The 23,209-nt window shown below is 47.4% G+C and overlaps 1 protein-coding gene across 2 annotated transcripts; it reads left to right on the forward strand.

Annotated features, from left to right (window-relative positions):
• Positions 1 to 827: 827 nt before the first annotated feature.
• Positions 828 to 21,045, forward strand: LOC133348627 (fucolectin-3-like). Of its 2 annotated transcripts, none has more exons than XM_061561551.1 (6): positions 828 to 951; positions 3,903 to 3,982; positions 8,043 to 8,343; positions 11,836 to 11,990; positions 14,427 to 14,700; positions 15,386 to 21,045. In XM_061561551.1, exons 2-6 carry the CDS (start codon positions 3,907 to 3,909, stop codon positions 15,555 to 15,557), a joined length of 978 nt encoding a protein of 325 aa, XP_061417535.1. In that variant the 5' UTR covers positions 828 to 951; positions 3,903 to 3,906; the 3' UTR covers positions 15,558 to 21,045. The 2 variants fall into 2 exon arrangements, with proteins under 2 accessions (XP_061417535.1, XP_061417534.1); XM_061561550.1 differs by lacking the exon at positions 828 to 951 and adding an exon at positions 2,662 to 2,689.
• The last annotated feature ends 2,164 nt before the right edge of the window (positions 21,046 to 23,209 follow it).

Consider the following 23,209-nt stretch of genomic DNA (forward strand, 5'->3'; position numbering starts at 1 on the left):
TACATTGTTAAACGTTGACAATTGTAAGCAGCTGTGAGCATGTTATCAAACACCCGGCAAAGATTGTTGTCTCACTTTTCATGAAGGAAACGAAGACGCATTTAATTACTGTATTATCTGGCTATCTCGCTGCCGCCCTGTGACATTTTGCTGGTCACTGTTTTCTCCCCGCTCGTGTTCGCATTGTGGTGGTGCTCTGAGCAAGAGACAAACATATCACATTGCTACAGCTGAGGCGAGTAGCCTCATATAGACAGTCATCGACTTACGAACTCCCGACTTACGAACATCCACACTTATGAACCAGCTTCCATTAAAACATTTTAAACACAAACTCGCACTTGCGAACTGAACCGCAGAAATATTTTGTTCAGTGGAGAGATCCTCTGCGATATGTAATGAGTCAACCTCGTTTCTGGAGTGAGTGTTTGTCTTTGTGCGCGCACACTTGTGCCTGTGTGTAAGTGTGTGAAAGTGATTGGAAAGCATAGGCCAGATCAGCTCAATAACATCACTTAGTGGCGAATGACAGTTGTTGTTGTTGAAAGTGAATGTGTGGGGAACGGTTGTGTAGCGGTTAGCACGCATCGTTACCAAAGTGGCGACACGGCCAACACCAGTTACGATTTTCTGAACTTGTCCTGGGCCTCCCGTAGGTCGACTCAGCCTCAAATTAGTACCTGGTGCGGTGTGTAAACATGCCACTGGGGAGAAAAAGGTGGCCGTGTGTGGTGCTGGCCACTAGCCCCCTCATGTGCCATATCGGTCTTCATAGGCGCTGCTCGCTAACAGCACTTGCCCCAATAGTATATGTTAAGGTTATATTGTATACGGGGGATGTTTGTCATTAGTGTGTGTCTCTTTGTGTGCACGTGCACATGTTCTGTGTGTGTGAAATTCTGGCTACTCATTGCACCCCTTCCAACAAGCAAGCCAGCATCAGGACTTAAGGTAAGTGACAATAAAACAAATTTTTGTTTTCCCTATTTGTTTATTTTATACTTTATATACTCTATTTTTACAGTGTTACATGGAAATGTGCAATATTTCTTCTTGTGAGTTTAACAATGCTCGTAACATTTTATAACACTGACTGTATGGTCATTTGAATAGAGTGCATGATTTTCTTCCGACTTAGGAACCGATTGACTTACAAACGGTTCTCGGGAACGAATTGTGTTCGTAAGTCGATGACTGTTCGTACTTCACACTTACGCTATGCGTTTCACAGTTACGCGCTAAATAAGTAAGAAAAACATTTTCAATGATCAAATTTTTAAGTTAAAACTATGCATTTCCCAGGTTAAGCTACTAAAATATAAATGTGATAGAGTCACCACGTTATGGCAGCGCTCAGTGTTGCCACGGGCTGGGCGTAGCCACCTTATTAAGTCATCTTTAGAAATATAAGTATTTTAAAAGCCTTATTAAGTAATTATTGTAATGTTCATATTATTAAGCATTACAGTTATACGTACAGGAGCGTCTCGCTTAACGAGCGAGATACGTTCCGCAAAACATTGCTCGGAAAACGAAAACTCATTTAAGCGGACATCGTTTTTCCATTGACTCTCGTGTTAAACGCTGAGTTACGTTTCAGCACCGACATTTTCCACTCTTAACGTTTTTAACGTGAGAAATACAAATAATAATAAAAAAAAAAGTAAAAAAATAAATATAGCCTTAACAGACTTGAGTCAAGTGCTGTGGACAAGCACCTATGAAGGCCGGCACGGCAATCAAGGGGGTGGGTGGCCAGCACCACACCTGGCCGCCTTTGTCTCCCTAATAGCGATGTTTACACACCACACCACGGACTAATTTGAGGCTGAGTCGACCTAGGAAAGGTCCAGGAGCGGTTGAGATAATCTTCACTGGTGTTGGCCGTGATCAGGAATCGGATTCGGGTCGCCGGGTTCGTAGTGCAGCGCGCTGACCATCACACCACCTACCTATTACAGTGCCACCACGAGGCCCCCCGTCTCCCACACCACAAAAAACGCGGGGCATTCAGCACAGCACAGCTGGTAAACAGCTGCGGGCCACCGTGCACACCCTGCCGCCACCGGACACAGATTTATTGATCGGTCTCTGCTCAATAAGCGAGCATTTTGCTCGTTTTGCGAACCAATTGGTCTAATTTCAAATTGCTCGTTATTGCGAATTCTCGTAGTAGGAATGCTCGTAACGCGAGATACGCCTGTATTTTGGAAATCCAGGGCTACAATTATGAAATGATTCCTAATTTTCTTCGGCAACATGTATGTTTATGGGAGAATAGGCTTTAGACAGTGCGATTCGACTTGTGTGCTGTTTTTCAGGAACACATCACGCGTTATGCGAGGGACGGCCGTACATTGTAAAACATGAAATGTAACGGTGATCACACAGGCAGCTGTATTTAAATGAAAGGTTATATTCAGTGAATATTTACCTTGTACTATTACACATTCATGTGCACGCGCAGCTGTGAGCATGTTACCAAACACCCAGCAAATGTCTTTATGAAGGACGTAATTACGTAACGTTTTTCCGTGAGAGAACAATGGCAGAATAATGAGAAAAGATATCCTATTGTCCAAAAACAAACACCGTTTGAAAGCGTTATTTGATTGAGGGTAAGAATAAAAAGGTTGGAACAAACCCACAGACACTCAGTCAGCAGACTGCATGATTGACGGACCACCAAGTAAGTGTACTCCAATTTTGTACTATAACACAACAACACAGGTAAATGTAATGCTCAGGTCTTCGCGATCGATATGCTTCATGTAAGATTTCTGGTAACTGCCGAACGATGCCGTGTGTAACTTACTCGTGACACGTCTGTACCCAATAGTTCAATGTCTGTGTGGATTTCTCTCCAACATTACTGGTCGTGCTGAATCAGCAATACATTGACGCATTTTTTTCACGTGACAACTTCAGGTGGAGGAGAGTTTAGGACACACGTTTCAGTTATGCGATCTTAGCCAACAATCAATAATGAAACTAAACGGGTATTCGTATTTTAGTCATAAGGCTGAAGATAAATTCAAATGCTGACGTCGCCATCTGTAGATCGTGACATATGCCCAAGCAGCAGTAGCAAGGTTTGTATATCTGAAACAGGAAATGTGGCGTCTCTCGTCGGGTGCTCAACGTTTAAATACCCGAGTGCCGCCTTGCTTGAACTCACAATAGGATGGTGGCACTTACGTCGTCTTCCCTGAGCCAGCAGTGGAAATTCCACATTCACGTGGCACAGGGCTAAAGTCTGTATTAGGACATCCGCCATTGACTTCCCACAAAGTGGAACTCGTTTTATCGACCGAGGAAGGATGATGGGCAGTGTCACACACCGACCTGGATTTGAACTCGTAACCTTTTGATTGTAGTTGAACATTCTTGATATAAAAGTGCGTTGTTTTTTGCAAGGTAACGAAAATACCTTGCGTTTGTATGCTATTATCTGAGAGTTCAATCAGTAACTACTTGGACTGAGAATTGACAGCGACTTCGTGAGCAACGGTTTATGCATTTCATACTGAACGCTCCTCCAGTTATTACTTGCAGTTATTGTGTCAGAGAATTTGGGTGAATTGGATCTGTGAGACTAATGCCACATCGATCTCACCTTATTCCGTGGGGCCATGCACCTGTTTATAAACCTGTTCATAGGATTATAAGAATATATGGTAGTATTGCATAGAAATCGTATTATGATGAGGGATATACTTTATTGTACTGTCGCGGTAGTGCTTTACACCGATAATGCATAGTACAAGCCAGCCAGCCTCACAGCGATCAAGGATATATCGAGTGGGAAATGTTGCCCTGCCTACAGGTCGAGTGCCCCCTTGCTCCAGGTCAAAGCTGCCTGTGCCCGTCACGCAGGCTGATGGTGCCGTTTTGTGTTTCAGGACAATGAAGCTCGTGCTCGTGTTGGCGGCGCTGGTGCAGCTTGGGGAATGTGAGGACACATCCACATACCCCACGATACGTGAGTATTGAACACAATTCTGTACTTCATCCAGCCCGCCTCTTTTCCATACACGTGTATTACCTGGCCTACAGCAGGCAATGCACTTTTGTAAACCAATGACTTGGAGGTGGGAAGGTTTGGTGGATCATGAATGAGCGTCTTGATAAGAGCAGCTTTCTGTGCGGGGTGATGGTGTTGACTGCATTCAGACACGCATCAGTATGCATTTTCTGTTTATTAACACGGCCTGACAGTAACACTTACTGACTAAAGTTCCCAGTCAAGGCAGCTGGTAGACTGCCTGACTGGCGACGCCGAGATGGTGAAGACGGAGACAGCGGCGAAGACTCCAGCAGCACGACGGGATTCCACTCGAAACGACAGCCACGAGGTCCCCCCCCCCCCCCCCCCCCCCGGGGCCTCTCTTATACTGTCAGCGTGGCCCGGCTCTCCGGCTACTAACTATGGATTTTAATGGGACATCAGGTTTGTGAATTTCTAGCAGCCCATAAAGTCTTGGTGGTTTTGATGCCCTTGATTTGATCAGGTATTGCTCTTCCTTGGAAATTGATGACTTGGCATGATTGCCACTGATGAAACTATCAACGGCATTAGAACATCAACAGGCCAATGCACAAACATTTTCATGAATGGGAAATGAAAGGCAAGCCATAGTAGTGTGACTCCGAGACAAACTATGGACTATACAGTAAACCACTGTGGCATGCACTCCTTCAACAGAGGAAACAGGATAACTACCCAAACTCTCTCCTGAAGTCGTCTTGTGGTGAATATAAGACCTCGACATTTGGTACGTGTAGTGACGTAATTGATGTTACTTCTCTGTGTTAGCGCCAGCCACTATCATAGGAGTGCTGCTGAGCGCCGAGAACTTCCCTAGGAGGCTCGAGGGACACGTGACAAGGAGCCGGGAGCTCCTGACTTGATCCTGGAAGGGGCGTGGCCGAGGGCGGGGGCGAGGCCGTGGCCAGGGAAATAAAGGGGGAGCCCCGACAGGGAATGGGGATCGTTTGTGGGGATCGTCCTGGAGTCTCTTCGCTCTTCGGTTCGTCGGGTTGAGTCTTAGCTCGGCATCGTGGGTCAGGCAGCGTGTGTGCTGACTGGCCCGTTCGTTATAGTTGACTCCCACACACATAGCGGACGGTATAGCCACACCTAGCTATAGAACCTGAAGTGGTTAGAGAAGTTGTTAATTGATGTGTTGCCTCCAACTCTAGTGTGTGCATCTCTGTAACTCACACTTCACATGGCTTTTGAACATTTTTCTGCCATATGCAATAGAAAATAATTTTCCACACACGACTGGACGAAGACCAACTTATGATATTGGCATCCTTCCAGTGATGGTATAACATTAGAATTTATAATTATTCTTCATCCAATAACAATTATAATTGTTCTTGTCGGTCACTGTGTGTCGACTGTGCAGCAGTTGCAGTGTCTGGCAGAGGGTGCAAAGTGTTGGCAATGAGGCGTGGTGGCATCAACGGCTTTGGCTGTGATGGTTGAACTTGTCCAGAAAAGCTTCACTGAATCATTGTTTTGAAGGGATGGTTGTCAGCAGAGGTCCTAAACGGGTTTTGATTTCTTACCCGTACCTGTACCCGGCCGCACCAGGGTCGCAAACGGGTACCCGTACCCGGCCGTACCCGTACCCTACCCGTACCCGGCCAGGTACGGGTAGGGTACGGGTATCGGGTACCTGATTGCGACCTCTGGGATGAAGCCATGTTGCAGGCGCGGGTGGGTTGATTCTAGGAACTTGAATTGTGAGAACAGACAAGACGTTGAGAAATGAGTGACAAACAGTTACTCACCAGTGACTCACGGCCTACCCGTACCCGGCCGCACCAGGGTCGCAAACGGGTACCCGTACCCGGCCGGGTACGGGTAGCCGGGTATCGGGTAGGGTACGGGTATCGGGTACCCGGTTGCAACCTCTGGTTGTCAGGTTCACAGAAACCATTGCGTTCGTGGGACACAAAACCGACAGGGTTACGAGGTGCCTGAAGGTGGCAGTACCGAGACTAGGCTGCTGATCTACCCACATGAAATGTTTCGGTTTTTCTGCGGTTTATTCCCACGAGCATGAATGTTCAGTAACGAGTTGGTAAATTATTTCAAGCAGGGTCCTCCCAGCAAAGGGTCTTATAGACTAAGAGACGCTTTCTTGGGTAAAAAAACACACGTCTAAAGTCCCTTCACGTTGAAACAAACATCAACATCTGTCAATGCAAATGTATATATACACACACACCTCATTTTTACCCGAAAAGCACCTGCCACACTATTGTGTACAGCGTCTAAAGAGGCAGTTGTATTTAGGCGTCCTGTAATCCAAAGTGAGCAGTCACATGTGCTGAGCTTTCATTGTGGTCGTTCATCAGACCATCATAAATCGGAGACCGCCTGTACTCGTCTACGCCTCAGATAATTAAAGAAAGGCGGCAGTAATGAGGCTCCGAAAAAGGAGACAGGGAGAGGCAGGGAACCTGAAGGGGATATATTTGGCAGTAAACGAGAAATGAGAGCTGAGAGGAATGTCGGGAGAGTTCCTAAAATATTCGGAGAGAGAGTAAGGGGTGTGTGTCATGGGCTTGTGGCTCCCAAGGACGATATATAAGGAACAAATCAGGAGGACCTCTCCACAAATATGGCTGTCGCCTGATGAAGCTAGTTCTAATTACTGGCGAAACGTCGTACTCAGATTGTAAATGTTGTGGCTTGGCTCTCCAACACACCGGTTAGTGCTGTACTAGTATACTACACTATACACTACACTACTATACACTATACACTACTATACACTACACTACTATACACTACACTATACACGACTATACACTACACTATACACTACTATACACTACACTATACACTACACTATACACGACTATACACTACACTATACACTACACTATACACTACACTATACACCAGGGGCGGTTTCTTCATTAGGGCGATTGGGCGACGCACCACCGATGTTATTCAACCACAGAGTCACGCTAGCCGTCACTGTGCCTCTGGATATAGTCCAATCAGCGTCATGTCACGTTCTGTGGAGTACCGCCTCTTTTTGGGCGATTTCACTCCGGCTGAGAATCGCCCCGAGTAGCCCCATAGACTTACATTCAAAGATGTTTTTTTTCGACCGGGAGGGCTCGCCCTAACGTGCTTACGTCATCATACGTAAGCACGTTTCATCCAACAATATAATTTTGTCGCCACCTAGTAGAATCTTTAATAAAAGAAACTTGAGTGGATTGCATTAATAGTGAGTATAGAAACAAACAAGATGTATTGTAAGAGTCACTTTATTTTTCATTAATATTAAAGAAGTGAAGTTGCCTTTACATGCTTAAGCTGTTAATTTATCCATTGCATGGGTAGACCTTATCCTTATCAATCATCCAGACATTTGCCCCCCCTGAGAGATTTTGCAGGAGCCGCCACTGCTATACACTACACTACTATACACTTCACTATACACTACACTACTATATACTACACTATACACTAGTGCTATACTAGTGACGAATTGGCACGTTGGCTGTGTCGGGTGGTGGCGGGTTTAACGACACATTTATATATTTACGCGATCCAAAAACCCTCTATTATAGACGAGGCTTGCTGTGGGTGTGTCGTGGTGTAAATGGTGTGAAGAAGAGAATAAAGACTTACGGGAAGACTTCGGTCGTGTGGACTCCAGTTCAATTGGATAAATAAAAGACTTAAGTTGTTTATGTGCGATATAATTTAGAAACCCTGATTAAACATACTTCACCCTGGTCGTCGCTATAATAGACAGCACAACATCACGTATCCGACTCGCTGAGGAGGCATAGGCCAACGTTGTAATAAGATCGCATAAGTTAATATTTATTGAAAACGATAGTGATACAGAACTGTGTTTGGTTACACTGCATTGGGTGTGGCCTGTGTATTGGTTAAATTGGTGAGTGATATGTAGAGCGGTAGGGCACCGCTCCACATATCACTCACTCTCCTACAAACTGCAAATAATACACAAGTGCTCTCTCTCTTCTTCACCTTCTAGGCACAAACGTGGCCATACACGGTATAGCGACGCAGTTCAGCACCTTTTGTGACCAGAGTAACTTTTGCGCAGAAGCTTCTCTCGCCATTGACGGGAACACGGACATGAACTACACCAACAGCAAGTCATGCGCGAGCTCGAAGGGTGGTTCTTATCAAAGTTGGTGGAAACTGGACATGAAGGAGGAGGTCCCTGTCCACGCTGTGACCATAACGTTCCGGAGTGACTATTGGGAAAATGCCATCACATCACATACAATCTACATTGGACAATCTTCGGACACCACAACCAATAATACGATGCAAGTATATCACATTTGGAATATGAACATTGCCTGCTGTTCCTCGCATTCAACATTATCGGCATTCATAACAGTCTACACAAACCTCGCCACCATCATTATGACTTGATTATTGAACCAAAAAAATAGAGTATGCTAACCGTTTGAGCAGTGGTCCATGTTCAGTGGCCAGAAAAAGGCCCTTACCAAAAACATTAGCTGACCACCTGCTACTGAACCCTTAACAAATCTACTAGAAAAAGGCGTCTGGCCTTAGAGTACAGTTGCATATAGAAGATGCAAGGATGTTTATGGCAGGATGAGATAAACAACATGTAAGTTCCAAATAGAACATGGAAGGAGAGTGTAATAGTTGTAATCAGGAAGAGGTGGTTGTGATGGAGCATATGTGCAAGATCGGGAAGGACAGGTAACTGAAACAAGCCCTGGAGACACCCAGAGCGTGGGAACTATTTGGGAAGACGTAACGCCAGATGGTGGTGATGGAGATTGTAAGAGCAGTCCTCAGAGGTTGGGTGCTGACTGCGCAATTGTTTTGGGGTGTTACAGAAGGAAGCAATGGAGAGCTATAGTGGCATCAACGACATGTCCTTGATGACCTCTTGATCTGAATATTGCGACTGAAGATTGGCTGATTTCCTGAGAAACACAGGAGGCTAATACAATTCCTAGCGAGAATTCTGAGCCAAAAACCTGGAAATTTTGGGTTAGAATAGCATACTGTAGTGATGTCACGAGCCGATTATGATAATACAATTAAAGATTTATTAGAGGAAAGTACCTACATTAAAATTAAACGAGATCCAACTAATACATTGGAACGTAAGACTACTGCAATCATTGCAAATTCATTAATCCCAAAAAATGAGCAATTCCTAATTAAGCCAAGGGCTTCAAAACCACCTAGACTGTATGGGCTACCAAAGATCCATAAAATCGGCATCCCATTACGACCCATAGTCAGTACAATTGGCTCTGCCACATATAAATTAGCCAAATATGTAACTAAACAAATACAGCCCTACATCGGTAGGACATCTTCATTCATAAGAAATTCAGAACATCTTGTGAATGTGATCAAAGATATTAAACTTAACCCTAATGATATTTTGGCGAGTTTTGATGTGATTTCGCTATTCACTAAGGTTCCAGTGAGCGAGTCGCTTAAATTACTTGATACACTGGTAAAGAATACAGGTTTACCAAAAGATATTCCGAAACTCGCTGACCATTCTTTAAATAACACTTACTTCTTATGGAGAGGCGAATTCTTTAAACAAAGGGAGGAAGCAGCAATGGCCTCTCCTTTATCTCCTGCTATAGCAAATTTGTACATGGAAAACTTTGAAACCAGAGCACTTGCCTCGAGCACATTAAAACCATCCTTTTGGTTTAGATATGTAGATGACACTTTGGTTGTCTGGCCACATGGTAAAGATACACTTAACGATTTTCTAAATCATCTCAATACACAAAACCCGGCCATTCAGTTCACTATGGAAATGGAGGTGAATAATACACTCCCGTTCCTCGATATTTTACTTGGGCATGGCCTAAATGGTAAAATAACACACAGCGTTTACAGAAAGCAAACGCACACTGATGCCTATCTGAATGCAGATTCGCATCATCACCCAGCTCAGAAATCCTCTCTTATCAAGACGCTCATACATCGGGCTAAAACAGTGTCAGATGGTGAAAGTCTAGTGAGAGAGATTAAACATGTTAAAGAAGCACGAAGACAGAATGGCTACAATAATGCTCAAATTAACAGAGCACTAAATGCCAAATCACGATCGCAAAGCAACACTGCTGAAAGCGATCAGATTGTTAAAACAATAAAACTACCATTTATCTCAGGAGTAACTGACAAATTAGCCCGTGTTTTACAAAAGCAAAACATTACAGTAAGATTTGGTACAGTACACAAAATTCAACAACTAGTAACTTGCACTAAAGACGAATTACCTAAATTATCAACAGAAGGTGTATATATCGGATTAATTGTTTATGTGGCAGATGCTATATTGGACAGACGGGGCGTAACATTAGTGTAAGACTAAAAGAACACCAGAGAAATATTAAACTATCGCAAACACAACTGTCGGCAGTGGCAGAACATGCATGCCAACAAGGACACTCAATTAATTTTGACAACGTTGAAGTGTTGTGTAAAACTAGTTACTACTGGCAAAGACTAATTAGAGAATCCATTGAAATTGAGAGAAACAAAAATAACTTTAATCGCTCAGACAGCTACAGGCTTAGTGCGGCCTGGAAGCGTATTATTAAATAAGATACATTACAATTCCTTATAAGGGAAACAAACACTAACTGATTACTAACGTAGCATAATTACAATAAAACATATTCCAACTGATTATTATCTACAACTCGCATCGTAACAACTGCCTGATTACTAATCTAGTATATAATTACAATAACCCCTCCCCCCCCGCCTCAAATCTTTGCACCTGATGAGTTAATGAGTTAATGATGACGTCACCCTGCTGCTACTCTATATAAGAACGGGAGACAGAGCAGAGCCTCACCATTCTGGCGAATTGCCCGATGATGCTGGATGCAATTACCAGCGAAACGTCGTACTCAAGAATTGTAAATGTTGTGGTTTCACGCTTCAACACACCGGTGAGCTAAAGCAGTGAACTATTTTTATTTTGTCAACGTGACACTTTTTTACTGATTGGCCCTGTCGGGTGGTGGAGGGTTACGACACGATTATAAATAATGCGATCTAAACCCAAAAACGCTGATTATAAATAATATTGGTCGCGAAAGCCTACGTGTTAAACTAGAATAGCAGCCTTTCAACGAACACACACAATCTTACGTGGAGTGCATATTATGGTCTCTCGTCTGACTGCGCGAAAAACCCATCACAAATATTTCGTCATGCCCTGAACCGAGGCAAGGTCACGTGTGGGTGGACACGTGGGGGCCTCATAGGAGCCTCACGACAGCGCGTGCGGAACACAGTTCTCCTCTGTGGGGATGTAAAAAAGATGTGCTGTCTGCAATAATCACCATCAGTGACTCTGTGACAAGAGTAGGGCACTGTGTTCCTGTAATCGTACCACAAATCATATGGCTGAAATCTCAGATAGAAATGTATTCAGGGCCACAACTGGAGTGGCACTCATCATCAGTGGTGCCAATTCTACATTCCCAATGTAGGGGTCAATATTCCTATAGGATAAACACTGTTAGATTCTTAAAAAGTGGAGCCTATTTTATTGGCTCCAGAGGGATAATGGATCAAATTGACTCCTGATCAGGATTTGAACTTTTCATGTTTCGACTGTGGATCGCATATTTTTTCCAGTATCTTCCCGCTGAATTTTACCAGAAAAAAGATGACACTGGAACAACATAAATACTAAATGTCTAAGTAAGCATCGAACTGCTGTGTGGATATGAAGTGCATAGCCAGAGTTGATGTTAGTAATCGCAACGGTTCTATATTTGTTGCAGGTGTAAAACTCTGGAGGAGGCTGCCCAATCCACCGTGGTGACATTTAACTGTTCAGGAAAGAAGGGACGCTACATCTTCATCAACTCCTCGCGCTATGCGTGGTTGAGTTTATGTGAGGTGCAAGTCTCCACTGCTCCTCTCTTGAAAAATGAAAGTACGTGACGCAATTCTTTGGAGTTTATTCCTCCATACCAACCTGAACAGGCGGTTGTTGGCCGTAACCTTTTATCATTCTTGTATTAACTGTGTTAAATTACACAGCTTTGCATTAAGCACTTAACACTGAGCCAGCACTGATGAAATCCCAAGTCCACAGATAAAGCCAAGGTGTTGAGTGAAGTCTTAGCAATCGAGCGATTCTTAACGGGCAGGTCATAGCAATGAGCTGCTGAGATACTGGGTTCGAATTTTAAGCTTTAATAAGATTAAACCAAGATCAGACGTGTGGTGAGTTGTTGTTCTCAACCTGATCACCAATGACTGCACCAAAAGTCTTATTTTAAATTTAGATTGCGGATAACTATACGTATACCAGATCCGTGAACTGTAGATGTGAGTTTTGTCATGCAATGGACACTTTTCAGGGCATAGTGGTGACTTCAGAAGTCATTCAGGAACATCATCTATCGGGGCCACTCTCGCAATCAATCGCGATGTTGCACTGCTCACCGCGAGCTCTACAAATAAAGATGTTTTTTTCCCCGTAAAGACTTGTTTCACACAATTAAAATCTAATTAAGATCTTTATAAATCATCTTCTTGATTGGAAGCTTTCGTGACTGCAGGAATCCATACTCTTTGGTTCTTTCGGTAAAGTCACGTAGGTAGACAAAATAATAGATCACGACGTTACGATCGCAACGCAAGCGACCGTCTTCAGGTGAGAAAGCCGGCTGCTAGACACGGCACTATATATATAGACCCGGGAGGGGGGGGGGCTGGATCGGCAAGAGGGCGGGGCCAGAGAACTGACTCTGGTCGTGAACCGAATTGGTCGTGAACCGAGGCACATCTTCCCATAGGGTTCAATGTAAATCCGGTTAATCCGTTCTGACCTTTTTTTTTGGTTTTTGAAGCACAAAAATATGAAACAAATGACAATAGACATTACTGTAGTACTGTACAGTATAGTAATGTATAAAGAGAGAACACTAACCTTGCTTGAGATGACTTCTGGCATGGAGGAAGGCAGGTGGGAGGCGGGTGGGAGACAGTAAGCACTCAAACAGGTGAACTGTACAATACAGTAAGTACAGTATTGTACAGTACAGTAGTATAGTACAGTACAGTAGTATAGTACAGTACTGTATGTGCTAAAAAGCACACCAAAAATCAAAAAGTCACTGAAAGTGTCTTCACAGTACCCACAGTACTTCCTTCTGTGTCTCTGCTTCTCTCCACGATCTTCCTACAGGAAGTCACGACCATGTGACAGCCTGGAATTAGCATAAAAATCGCCGCGGCTCCTGTTCGTGAACCGAAGCGGAGTTCGTGAACCGGAGCATATTTTTATGAAATTTTCTGTTCGTGAACCGAGTTGTTCGTGAACCGAAGTGTTCGTGAACCGAGGTATCACTGTACTGCACAGTCCCTGGAGGGGTAGAGGGGGGAAGGGGGAGCGGCCGCCGCACCTGGCAAAAGGGTGGGGGCCAGAAACCCGCACAGACGCGCGGAAGAGAGAGAAGTGCACCGACCGCAACACAGGTGACCGTGAGAGACACACAGAAACACCACAGCCAGTCACAGTCCGCCACAACACGAGCGTCACAGCCACATCAAGGGAAAGGAGCAGCGGCGGCCGTGCCGGTGAGACATCCAACCTGGCAATGCAACTCAGAGAGTCGGAAATAACTGCTAAAACTCGGCAGGTAGGAAGGAAACATCACGGCCAGTTAAGACTTTACCTACTTAATAACGTCCTTCCAATGATTGCTCAGTCTGTACCCGTCTTCTCGGTTGAAATTGTGTCTGTGTTTATATATCTGGATGGCTTCATGGACAAATCTTTGATCGTAACCCGAAAGTTTGCAGAGTACCTTGGTCTCGGAAAAAACAATATCGCGTGGGCCTACCGCGTTAAAACAGTGATCAGCTACAGCAGATGTATATTGGTTCTGCCGTGTTTCAAAATTGCCTTGTGTTCGCGAACACGGTCCGAGACATGTCGTTTCCTTTACCCAATGTAACTGCTGCCGCAGACACAACTTAGTTTGTAGACACCAGGGTATTGGAGTTCCCACTGTTGAGGATGCAACAAAGTCCCGCGTAACCTTTCCCAGTCTCAGGCAAAGCATGCAGGTTGCTTTATTTAAACCAAAACGTGTGAAAATGTGAAATCATGATGAATCAATGAATGCCGCCTTCCCACCAGAACGGTTCTGCTGGGTAAGCTGCACGGGCTGCCGCGTGTCCATCCAGTGGAGAAAGCTCTGACGAGGCCACCTCAGCCATTGCATTCCAGTCACTAAACAAATCTACCTGCATACGTGAGGCCTGAGATTTCGACAACCTGAGACAGAATTTGTAGCCGCCTCAACATGGAGTCATGAGCCGTCGCTGACTCCTTGTCATGAACATTTTCTTTGACCAGTGAGCGTGGCGTACGGGGAGGCGATGCAGTCGAGCACAGCCGGGCCCGACCACAAAGCGTCCAAAGCCATCGACGGTACAAACGGCACCAACTTCTGCAGTGGGATGTGCAGTGCCACCAGCTACGAGTGGGAGCCCTGGTTCTGCATCGCGCTTGACCGCGTGTACACGGTGGACGCCGTCAGGATCACCAATCGAGACGACGCACAGGGCATTCGTCTCTTTGGAGCGCACATTAAAGTGGGAAATTCGTCCAATCACAGCAAGAATGCATTGTAAGTAACACCAATACCGATTATTTACCCAGCAAAGCCTCGCCTGGTCACCCAAATATTTCAGAAGCGTCCTACATTGGGACAGTTTATCCATTTCCATGAATGAGTGTTTTGGTATTTGGGTAGTACCTGGAGAAAACCCACACATTCGAGGTGATACTCAACATTATCATCTCCTGGTCACCTCACGATCCAACATCTGCATAAACTGGCCATGTGTGGTGATCTTATCCATTCCAAGTACGAACCAAACTTAAACCTGCTTGATTTCTGAGGGCTGGCAACTCGTAGTGAGTCACCTGCGGGATCTAGCAGAAGTAAGGAAGCGATGGTGAGTCATGGTGGTATTGGTCATAGTTACCTCTTTCACGTGAACGTAATTGTTACTTCAGCCATTACGAGGTGGGGGTGGGGGAGGGGGTACAAGCCCCATAGGTTAATTTATAGAATTGTCACTGCTGAATGTGCCACCTACACTGTTTTAATTTAAAGGGTTTTTTTTGTATGAGAGTGGCCACAAAAACAATACTTCAGATTTTTACGATTCAAATGCTTTCGGAGTGGAGACATAACTGCGGCTTTTGGCGAATTCTGAAGCGTCTTGCTGCCACGTGTCCACTCGTGCTGTGTGCTCCTGGGTCGTGCGTTGCTCTGATCGCTGTCGCACCGCTGCGCTGTCTTGCAGGTGCGCAGAAGACATCTTTGTGACTCCGGGCCAATCGGCGCGCTTCCTGTGTCATTCACAGCAGGGCCGATACGTCTTCATCGTCATCCCTGGGAGGAAGGACTCGCTGAGTCTGTGTCAGGTTAAGCTCGACGTGAAAGCCTATAACTTTAATGTGAAAATGGTTTACTAGCCTCAACTTTAATATAAAAGTGCTTTCTGGGCGACATCGGTACATCAGGTAAGGGGCGCCATGGTGGCGAGATGTTAACTACCTCGCCTGGTATACAGGAGGTTGTGGGTTTGATCCCGACCCGATGCCTGTATATTTGGAGTTTGCATGTTATCCCTGTAGTCACGTGGATTTTTCTCCGGGCTCTCCTGTTTTTCCCTCCAAATTTAGAAACATTATTTTCAGAGCGTAAAGAAGAGCCGACACCAGGTTGCAGGGGGTTCGTCTTTTATTGCTTCCCCCAGTTCACACTCGTCCCCAGCCTTCTCTTTCCATTTCCCACCAGTTCTTCCCCTTTCCCACTAATTCTCTCTCATATCTCCTCACCCTCACCTGCTCCTCCCCCTTCCACTGTCCCTGCTCCACTGTCCCCCTCCTTTTGGCGGGAATCCTTCCCCTGAAATCCCTTACATCACCACCCCCCCCCTGGAATAAAAAAAACGTCCTCGGTTTTGCCAACCCCATCGACCATTTCAGTCTCCCCATGAGCCCCCCCCCCCCCCCCCCCCACTTACAGTGACAACAGCCCTTAACCCCCCCGCAATCATACAATTCAATGTAACACAACAACAACATCAATTGAACGGTCTGCCTGGGTCTCCAGCCAAAGCCCCGTCTCTATAGCCCCTGCGACCTCTGGTCGTGCCGCCTCTCCATCAAGCCTCACATGGGGTGCTGTAGGTGACAAGGGAACACAGGTCAACGAGTGGTGGCCGGCGACCTCGGCCTGGGTAGGGGTGATGATGATGGCGGTGACAATGGCGGTGACAATGGCGGTGATGATGGCGATGATGGAGGTGGAGAGATATATGGCTTAAGGTGGGTGGGGTGCACAAACCATCATCGCTTACCCAGTTGGACCTGGACGCACTGAGGTTGGAGTGCTTAAGGAACCAGGGTCGGTGCAATTTCGGTGAGAGGCCAACCGGCACCTGAGGACAGTGTCGCCATGCCTGGTCCCCGACTTTAAAGGGCTTGGCTGTCACTGTTCTCTCACGTATCCGTACATTGCTCCATTGGCTGGTGGCCGATGTGGCCTCAGCTGCTTGGCGGGCTTCCCTCAAGTAAATGAGGGAGGCCTTTAGTGCCTTTGGCCATGCAACGGCTCTCGCGGGAATGTCCGTCAGCTGCATCTCAATAGGCGGGACGGGATCTCGTCGAGAACCCCATCGCTGCGTGTGGGGCCACCCTGTATGCCGCTAAGACCGACGGGATGTGGAGGTCCCAATCGGAGTGGTTCTCGTCCACCACTTTGGACAGCATGGCCGCTATGGTGCGGTTAAGCCGCTCGACCATCCCATCGGTCTGGGGATGATAAGGAGGTGTTCAGACCTTTTTAGTGCCCAGGATAGAGCAGACATCCAACGCGACCAATTCGTTGACCCTGGTCACCATGATGGGCTGCAGGGGCGTCCGGGTTACCTGGGGTGGTGGCTTCCGCCGCGCGCATTCGACGCAGGTTGTGACCCATCGGTGCACGTCAGCGGTCATGCCTGGCCAGAAGTACCAACCCTGTAATGTGGACAGTGGCTTCCACCCAGCCAGGTGTAGCAGCTGGCAGCAGTGCACGTCCATGACCAATTGTCGACGCAGCGACTCCGGAACCACCCGGCATCACTGGCGTTCCGCCGGGTCTAATCGCATGAGGAGGTCCTCCCAAATGACATACTCCACTCCCCCTACCTCCTCCTGCTGTAGACATCTCCAACCGGCAAGGTAGACCTCAGGTCGTGGTCGAGATGATTGTGGCCGATGCCCCCAGTTCAACCAGGATGTGTGCCGACACTTCCGCGATTGCACCGACCAGGACCGAGATTCCCGACACGGCCGCTACCACCCACCTTGCCAGCTTCTTCCATTGTGTGGCTGAGTCTGGCCACTGACCAGGCGGCGGCTCGCTATCCTGCGGTGTATGGCGAGGTGACGGGGATGTATGTGAACAGGCCGAACATGTGGTTTCCTCTTTTGGAGTGTGTCACAGCAGGGTGAATGCACCCTTGTTACGTGGGGTGGGCTCCCCACTGGGGTGCGGGCTGGGCTCACTGTGTAGTGTGAAGTGCCCCCCCTTGTGGTGTGGGGTAGCCCCCCCATTGTATTGGGAGGTGGGAATTGGGGGGTGAGCCTTCCCGTGAGCTCTTCCCCACCCCCTCCCCTTCCTTTGTTGCGGGGCGTGGGCCCCCTTTATGATGTGGCCCTCCCGGTCCTGTCTCGCTTCGCCGCATTGCGAGGGCGAGGCGGTGCGCGAGACGGCTCCATGGCACACCGGCGATTGCGTGTGCTGTCTCAGCCCCGGGGGGGGTGCCCCTAGAAACTCGCCGGCATTGCAGGTAAACAGCGACGTCACCGCGCGCGGCGATGTCACTTTCGACCATGACGTCACTTCGGGCCGCGACGCCACTTCCGGCCGCGACGTCACTTACGACCGTAACGCCACATCCGGCCGTGACGCCATGTCCGTCCGTGACCCGATTCCCGCTCGCGACTCGATTGTCGACGTGATCCCCAGCCCCGTCGCAATCCCCGGCCCCGTCGCAATCCCCGGCCCCATCGCAATCCCCATCCCCCAACCAGGACGGTGGTGCCCGGGGCCCGACACCGATGGTGCCCACCCCGAGCAGGCCACCGGTGAGGTCACGGTGTCGGGAGTGTGGATTGCCGGCCCGGCCAACCAGGCCGACGCTCTCGTGTGCCAAGTGATCAGGATGGCGTCACTCGCCTGGTTCCTGTCGGTGTTTAGCCCCAGTGGGTTCCAGGTGGAGTTGGCTGCCTCCGGCTCCGTGCGGCTCCCCCTTGCCACATGCCCCTCTCGACCGCAATGGTGGCAGACCCATGGGGCGTTTTGTCGGGGCGGCTCGGCGCGGTGTTCTAGAGGCAGCTGTCAGTGGCGCGGCGGCTGGTTGCGCCCCTGGTCTCTCTGCTCCGCTAGCCCCCGGATCGCTGCGTAGATCTCTCGCAGCGATGGCTCCATTCCCAGCTGCCACGTAGACAGCATGTGGCTACGGTGCAGGTTCGGCGATTGGCGTCGCTGGCCCTGGTAGCGCCAAGTTAACGGCCCAGCTGCTCCCCCCCGCTACGTTAGCCACCTGGCCCACGGTTAGCGCCCGGCCCATGACCTGTTCATGGGCTTGTAGGATCTGGGCGGCCTACAGCGAGGTACATTCATCCAGCATCACCACTGGCTTTATGACGCTGGCACGGCAAGCATAGGCAACGAGGTGCTCGACCACGAGGTTTTCCAGCGCCTCGTTGGCCAGGCGAGGGAAAGCCCTACTCGCCAACATGAGCAGCGCACCCCTGTAGACTACAGGGGACTCTCTAGCCCCCCGCTGGTGGTCTTGGAACCGTCTAAAGGCGCCCTCAGCTAGGGAATAGATCTCCCCCAAAACCTCGTAGGCCGCCTGTAGCGTTGTCTTGCTGCGAGCGCATCGTCGTCCAGAACAAATGGCAGCGCTCGTAGCGCCTCTTCGTCCGACCATTCGAGAGCATGGAAGGCAGCCTCGAATCTGTGGACAAACGCCTCCCAATGACCCCCCTCGGCCTCAAAATTTTCGACAGGCCCCAGCCGGTGCACCCGTCCTGCCACCTGCTCCTCTCATTGGGTGTTTAGCCCTGGCGGCTTCGGCTGGAGCGGCGGTGGCGGCTGGCGTGACGGGGCTGGTTGCGGCTCATGCCTGGCTGGCTGATCGGCCGCCGGGTCCCGTGGCGCCTCCTCCCGTTGTACGAATGGGAGAGAGGGTCCCGGCGCCAGCGGGCCCCCCATAGGGAGCCAACGCAGTAGCTCCTGGAGTGCCCTCTCCACGCGGGCCATGCGGTCCTCCATGGGGTCCTCCATGGGGTCATCCATGGGGTCTGGGGCCCCTGCTGCTGCTCCTGGAAGCAGACCCCCTTGTTGCCCTGGACATGGGAGATCCCCAGACCCTGCTTACTCTTCTGTCGGCTCTTTTCTGCGGAGGTTCTTCCTTGTAGCCATTGTTGATCCCACCACTGCCACCAGATGTAAAGGAAAGCCGACATCAGGTTGCAGGGGGTTCGTCTCTCTCTTATATCTCCTCGCCTGCTCCTCCCCCTTCCACTGTCCCAGCCCCACTGTCCCCCTTCTTTTGGGGGAATCCTTCCCCTGTCATCCCTTACAAGAGTATTTGGCTGCTATAGATTTCCACATAAGCCACTTCGTTGAGCTATCATTTTTGTCCAGCTCACTTCTGAAAAAGAGCTATAGCTCAGGTGGGCCTTATTTAGTAAGATTAAATATCGATTTAAAGCTTTCGTGACTGCAGGGACTCATATTCTAGGTTGTTTCGGTAAAGTAACGTAGAAGGGAAATAATAAAAGAATAAAAATAAAACAATAAAATTCTCACGACGTTTCGATTGCACACAAGCAATCACCATCAGGTGTGAAAACCACGGCAATAAAAAAAATACATTTTGAAAAAAAAAAAATTCTTGCTGTGGTTTTCACACCTGATGATGATTGCTTGTGTTGCAATCGAAACGTCGTGAGAATTTTATTGTTTTATATTTTGTTATTTCCCTTCTACGGGACTTTAACGAAAGAACCAATAATATAAGATTAAATCGTTTAGTTTAAAATAAATAGTTGATAGTTTTAGTATACAATTGTAGTTGACATTGCCGGTCTCAGTGATGCTGAAGAATACGCAAAAAATCATGTCCAGTCGATTATAAACTATTATAATGGATTTCTAAATTATTTTTGGGTCAGATTGCATAAATAAAATGTATGTTGTACACCGTCCACCCGACAGAGACAATTGTCATGTGAACAAGCGTGCCAATGTATTACTGCTTCAGCACAACGGAGAGCGTTCAACACAAATTTTACTCTCGCGGTCTGACCCAAAAATGTATTACGAATCATAATAATGGTCTCGACAGGCCACGTGTTAAATCATTTAATCATGTACTTTATTTCATAATTTACAGTCCCTTGTCAATTCACTGCTGGATGGAGGCCTCCCCACGTGTGGTCATACTCACGTTATTGGTTGATATGGGTCGTGAGAAGGTAACTCCCAGGACCGGTTCAGATATCAATCGCAGCTGGTTGTTTGTCATGTCCGGGAATCAAACTCGTGTAACTTTGATTGCTAGTGCAGTTCGCTCACCACTGCACCACTATACCACCCGTTTGTACTATTTATTTGCATTGTCATAGAATGAGGAGTCATTTGCGCACTGCGCGCTGAACCCATCTCCTAGGTTTGAGTCCCAGCAATGGCTAACGTCAGTGGTGAATGAGAGAGATCTGCACCAATCTTCGGCCTCTCCCCTTCTCAAAGAATCCCCACAACCAACGTGGAAGTGGATTGTCAAAGGGATGTAAATTACATTGCATGCATGTATTCAAAATATATTATGGAAATAAATAACGATGTTGTATTCAACCAATAAAATGTCACTCCTTTTGAGGAGAGTCGTACGTATGACCAGTTTTGTGTTGACGGCGTGTTGTTATTCATTGGACGTGACCATCCATCCTTTAAAATCATGAAGAAATTACTCCCTTATAAAAGCATAAAAAAATTGGCTTTTTTTGGGTGGGACAAACGCAAACACGTAGTAACTTAAAACGTATAACGGTAATAGTTCACACTCAACTGTGGTATCGACGGACACAGAAATAGATTGTTCATCCTAACATGAACCCTGACACACTATACAGTGCATTTCGGCTCGATACAGGGCTGACAACATATCGTGTGGGTGATTTCAGGGTAGTCCATGTTCTGACATAGCCTGACCAATGGGAAACTGTTTTGTATGCGGTCCCCTTCAACATGCATAGCACCAGGTCCAAGACTTTCACCCCCACCTTTGAGAACTGTTAGAGCTAGATTCCCATCTATATACTGTACATCAATCAGCCAAAACCTCCCGTAAATCATGTGACTTCTGTGTGGCCACTCCCACTCTAAATCCCTCCCCTCTCCCCGCAGCCCCCTGTGAAAACAGACGCTACTCCGTGCAGCAGCGTTGAGGCTCATATGTAGTCTCTTCCTCGCTAACCTCATCTCTCCTGACCCCTTTTACCCTATTTCTCTGTTCCCTTTCCATCCCTTTTTCTTATTTCTTACCTCTTTATTCTCTATTCCCATTCCTATTTCTTTTTTTCCAATATGCGTTCCATGGGTAAAATGTGGCCGAAACACATTGTTTGGACGATTTTCGCCATTCTTATTCAAGGAGACATCTGCTCTATTCACATGCACAGCAAAGAAGGCACATGTCACAACGCACCACTCACGCCCTCTACCAAACAACACTTCGTGTCACTCCCCTCTTACTCTGTGCTTTCAATTTGCTACATGCTTTACGCTCATTCTGCTGCTACCTTTTATCTGCGATGCATACGACGATGAATGATAATGATTCTGGTGATGATTGTCGCTGCTGATAATGATGGTTGTTGCAAATAATAATTGCTGCTGTTGGTGATAATGATAATTGGTACTGCTACTGATCATTTCTGATTTTGGTGATTGTTTCTGCTATTATGATCGTTGTTGATGGTGATTGTTGCTGCAAATGATAGCTGCTGCTGATGATGATTGTTGATGATGATGCTTGCTGCTAATGATGATGATTACTGCTGTTGATGATGATGGTCGCTACAAATTATCATTGATGGTGCTGACGATCATGATTGCTGCGAATTATGGTGTTGCTGGTACTGATTATTTTGATTTCTGCTGAAGCTGCTCTCCAACAAACCATATGATTATGATGCTCCGACTCAGCTGGTAATACATCAAGGATATAATTATGATGATGATGACGGTGATGATGATGAGGAAAATCCTATTGTAATAAGATTTAACAGCACTTAAATTTGCAAATACAGTAAGCCACGTTCCTGAACGGCATGATATTAAATCCGCGTATATTTATATTTAAATCTTATTAGATAAACAGGTTAGAGGACGTAAACATTTTACATCTAAAAAAGAAAAGGGATATATTAATGAATACATATGTAGTGACACAGCGCTGCCTGCTGTGCAGCAGCTGCAACTGTAGGTGGACACTTAACACACGCCATTGAGCCACACACACGGGTGTGCCGGCAGGGCAGAGGAACTGGGACAAGGGTCACGGTAGACCTCATAGGGAGGCCCCTGGAACCTTCTGGTGCGTTGGAGAAGGGAGGCGCTGCTTGGGCGGAGCCAAACTGCACCGAGGGGAATAAAAGCAGCGGAGAGCAAGAGCTCCAGGCTGCCGGTTCTGGGAGTGGACTCGTCTCGTCGTCGTTGTCGCCGCATCCGTCGCTCCCGCCTTCGCCCAATCATTGCGCGGCCAGACAGTAGTAGGCTGATTAGGTCGACACCGTGGGTGCAACGCGGACAGGGTCGTTTTTGGGCCAGGCCGTACAGCATCGTGGTCGTGAGAGTCGGGGCGTCTAAGTTGGTGGTGTGAACCTAATAAACGACGGTGCCTCCTGCGACTACCTCGTCTCCGACTCAGTGTGTGCGCCGCACGCCACCCGCACAAATACGCCTCGAGAAGGGGGAAGACGAAGAGACCTATCTTGATTTGAAGCTTTCGTGACTGCAGGAATCCATACTCTTTGATTATTTCGGTAAAGTCACGTAG

The sequence above is a fragment of the Lethenteron reissneri genome, chromosome 27 (genome assembly GCF_015708825.2).
Source record: "Lethenteron reissneri isolate LAM-NWPU_2019-01 chromosome 27, ASM1570882v1, whole genome shotgun sequence".
Classification (NCBI taxonomy): domain Eukaryota; kingdom Metazoa; phylum Chordata; class Hyperoartia; order Petromyzontiformes; family Petromyzontidae; genus Lethenteron; species Lethenteron reissneri.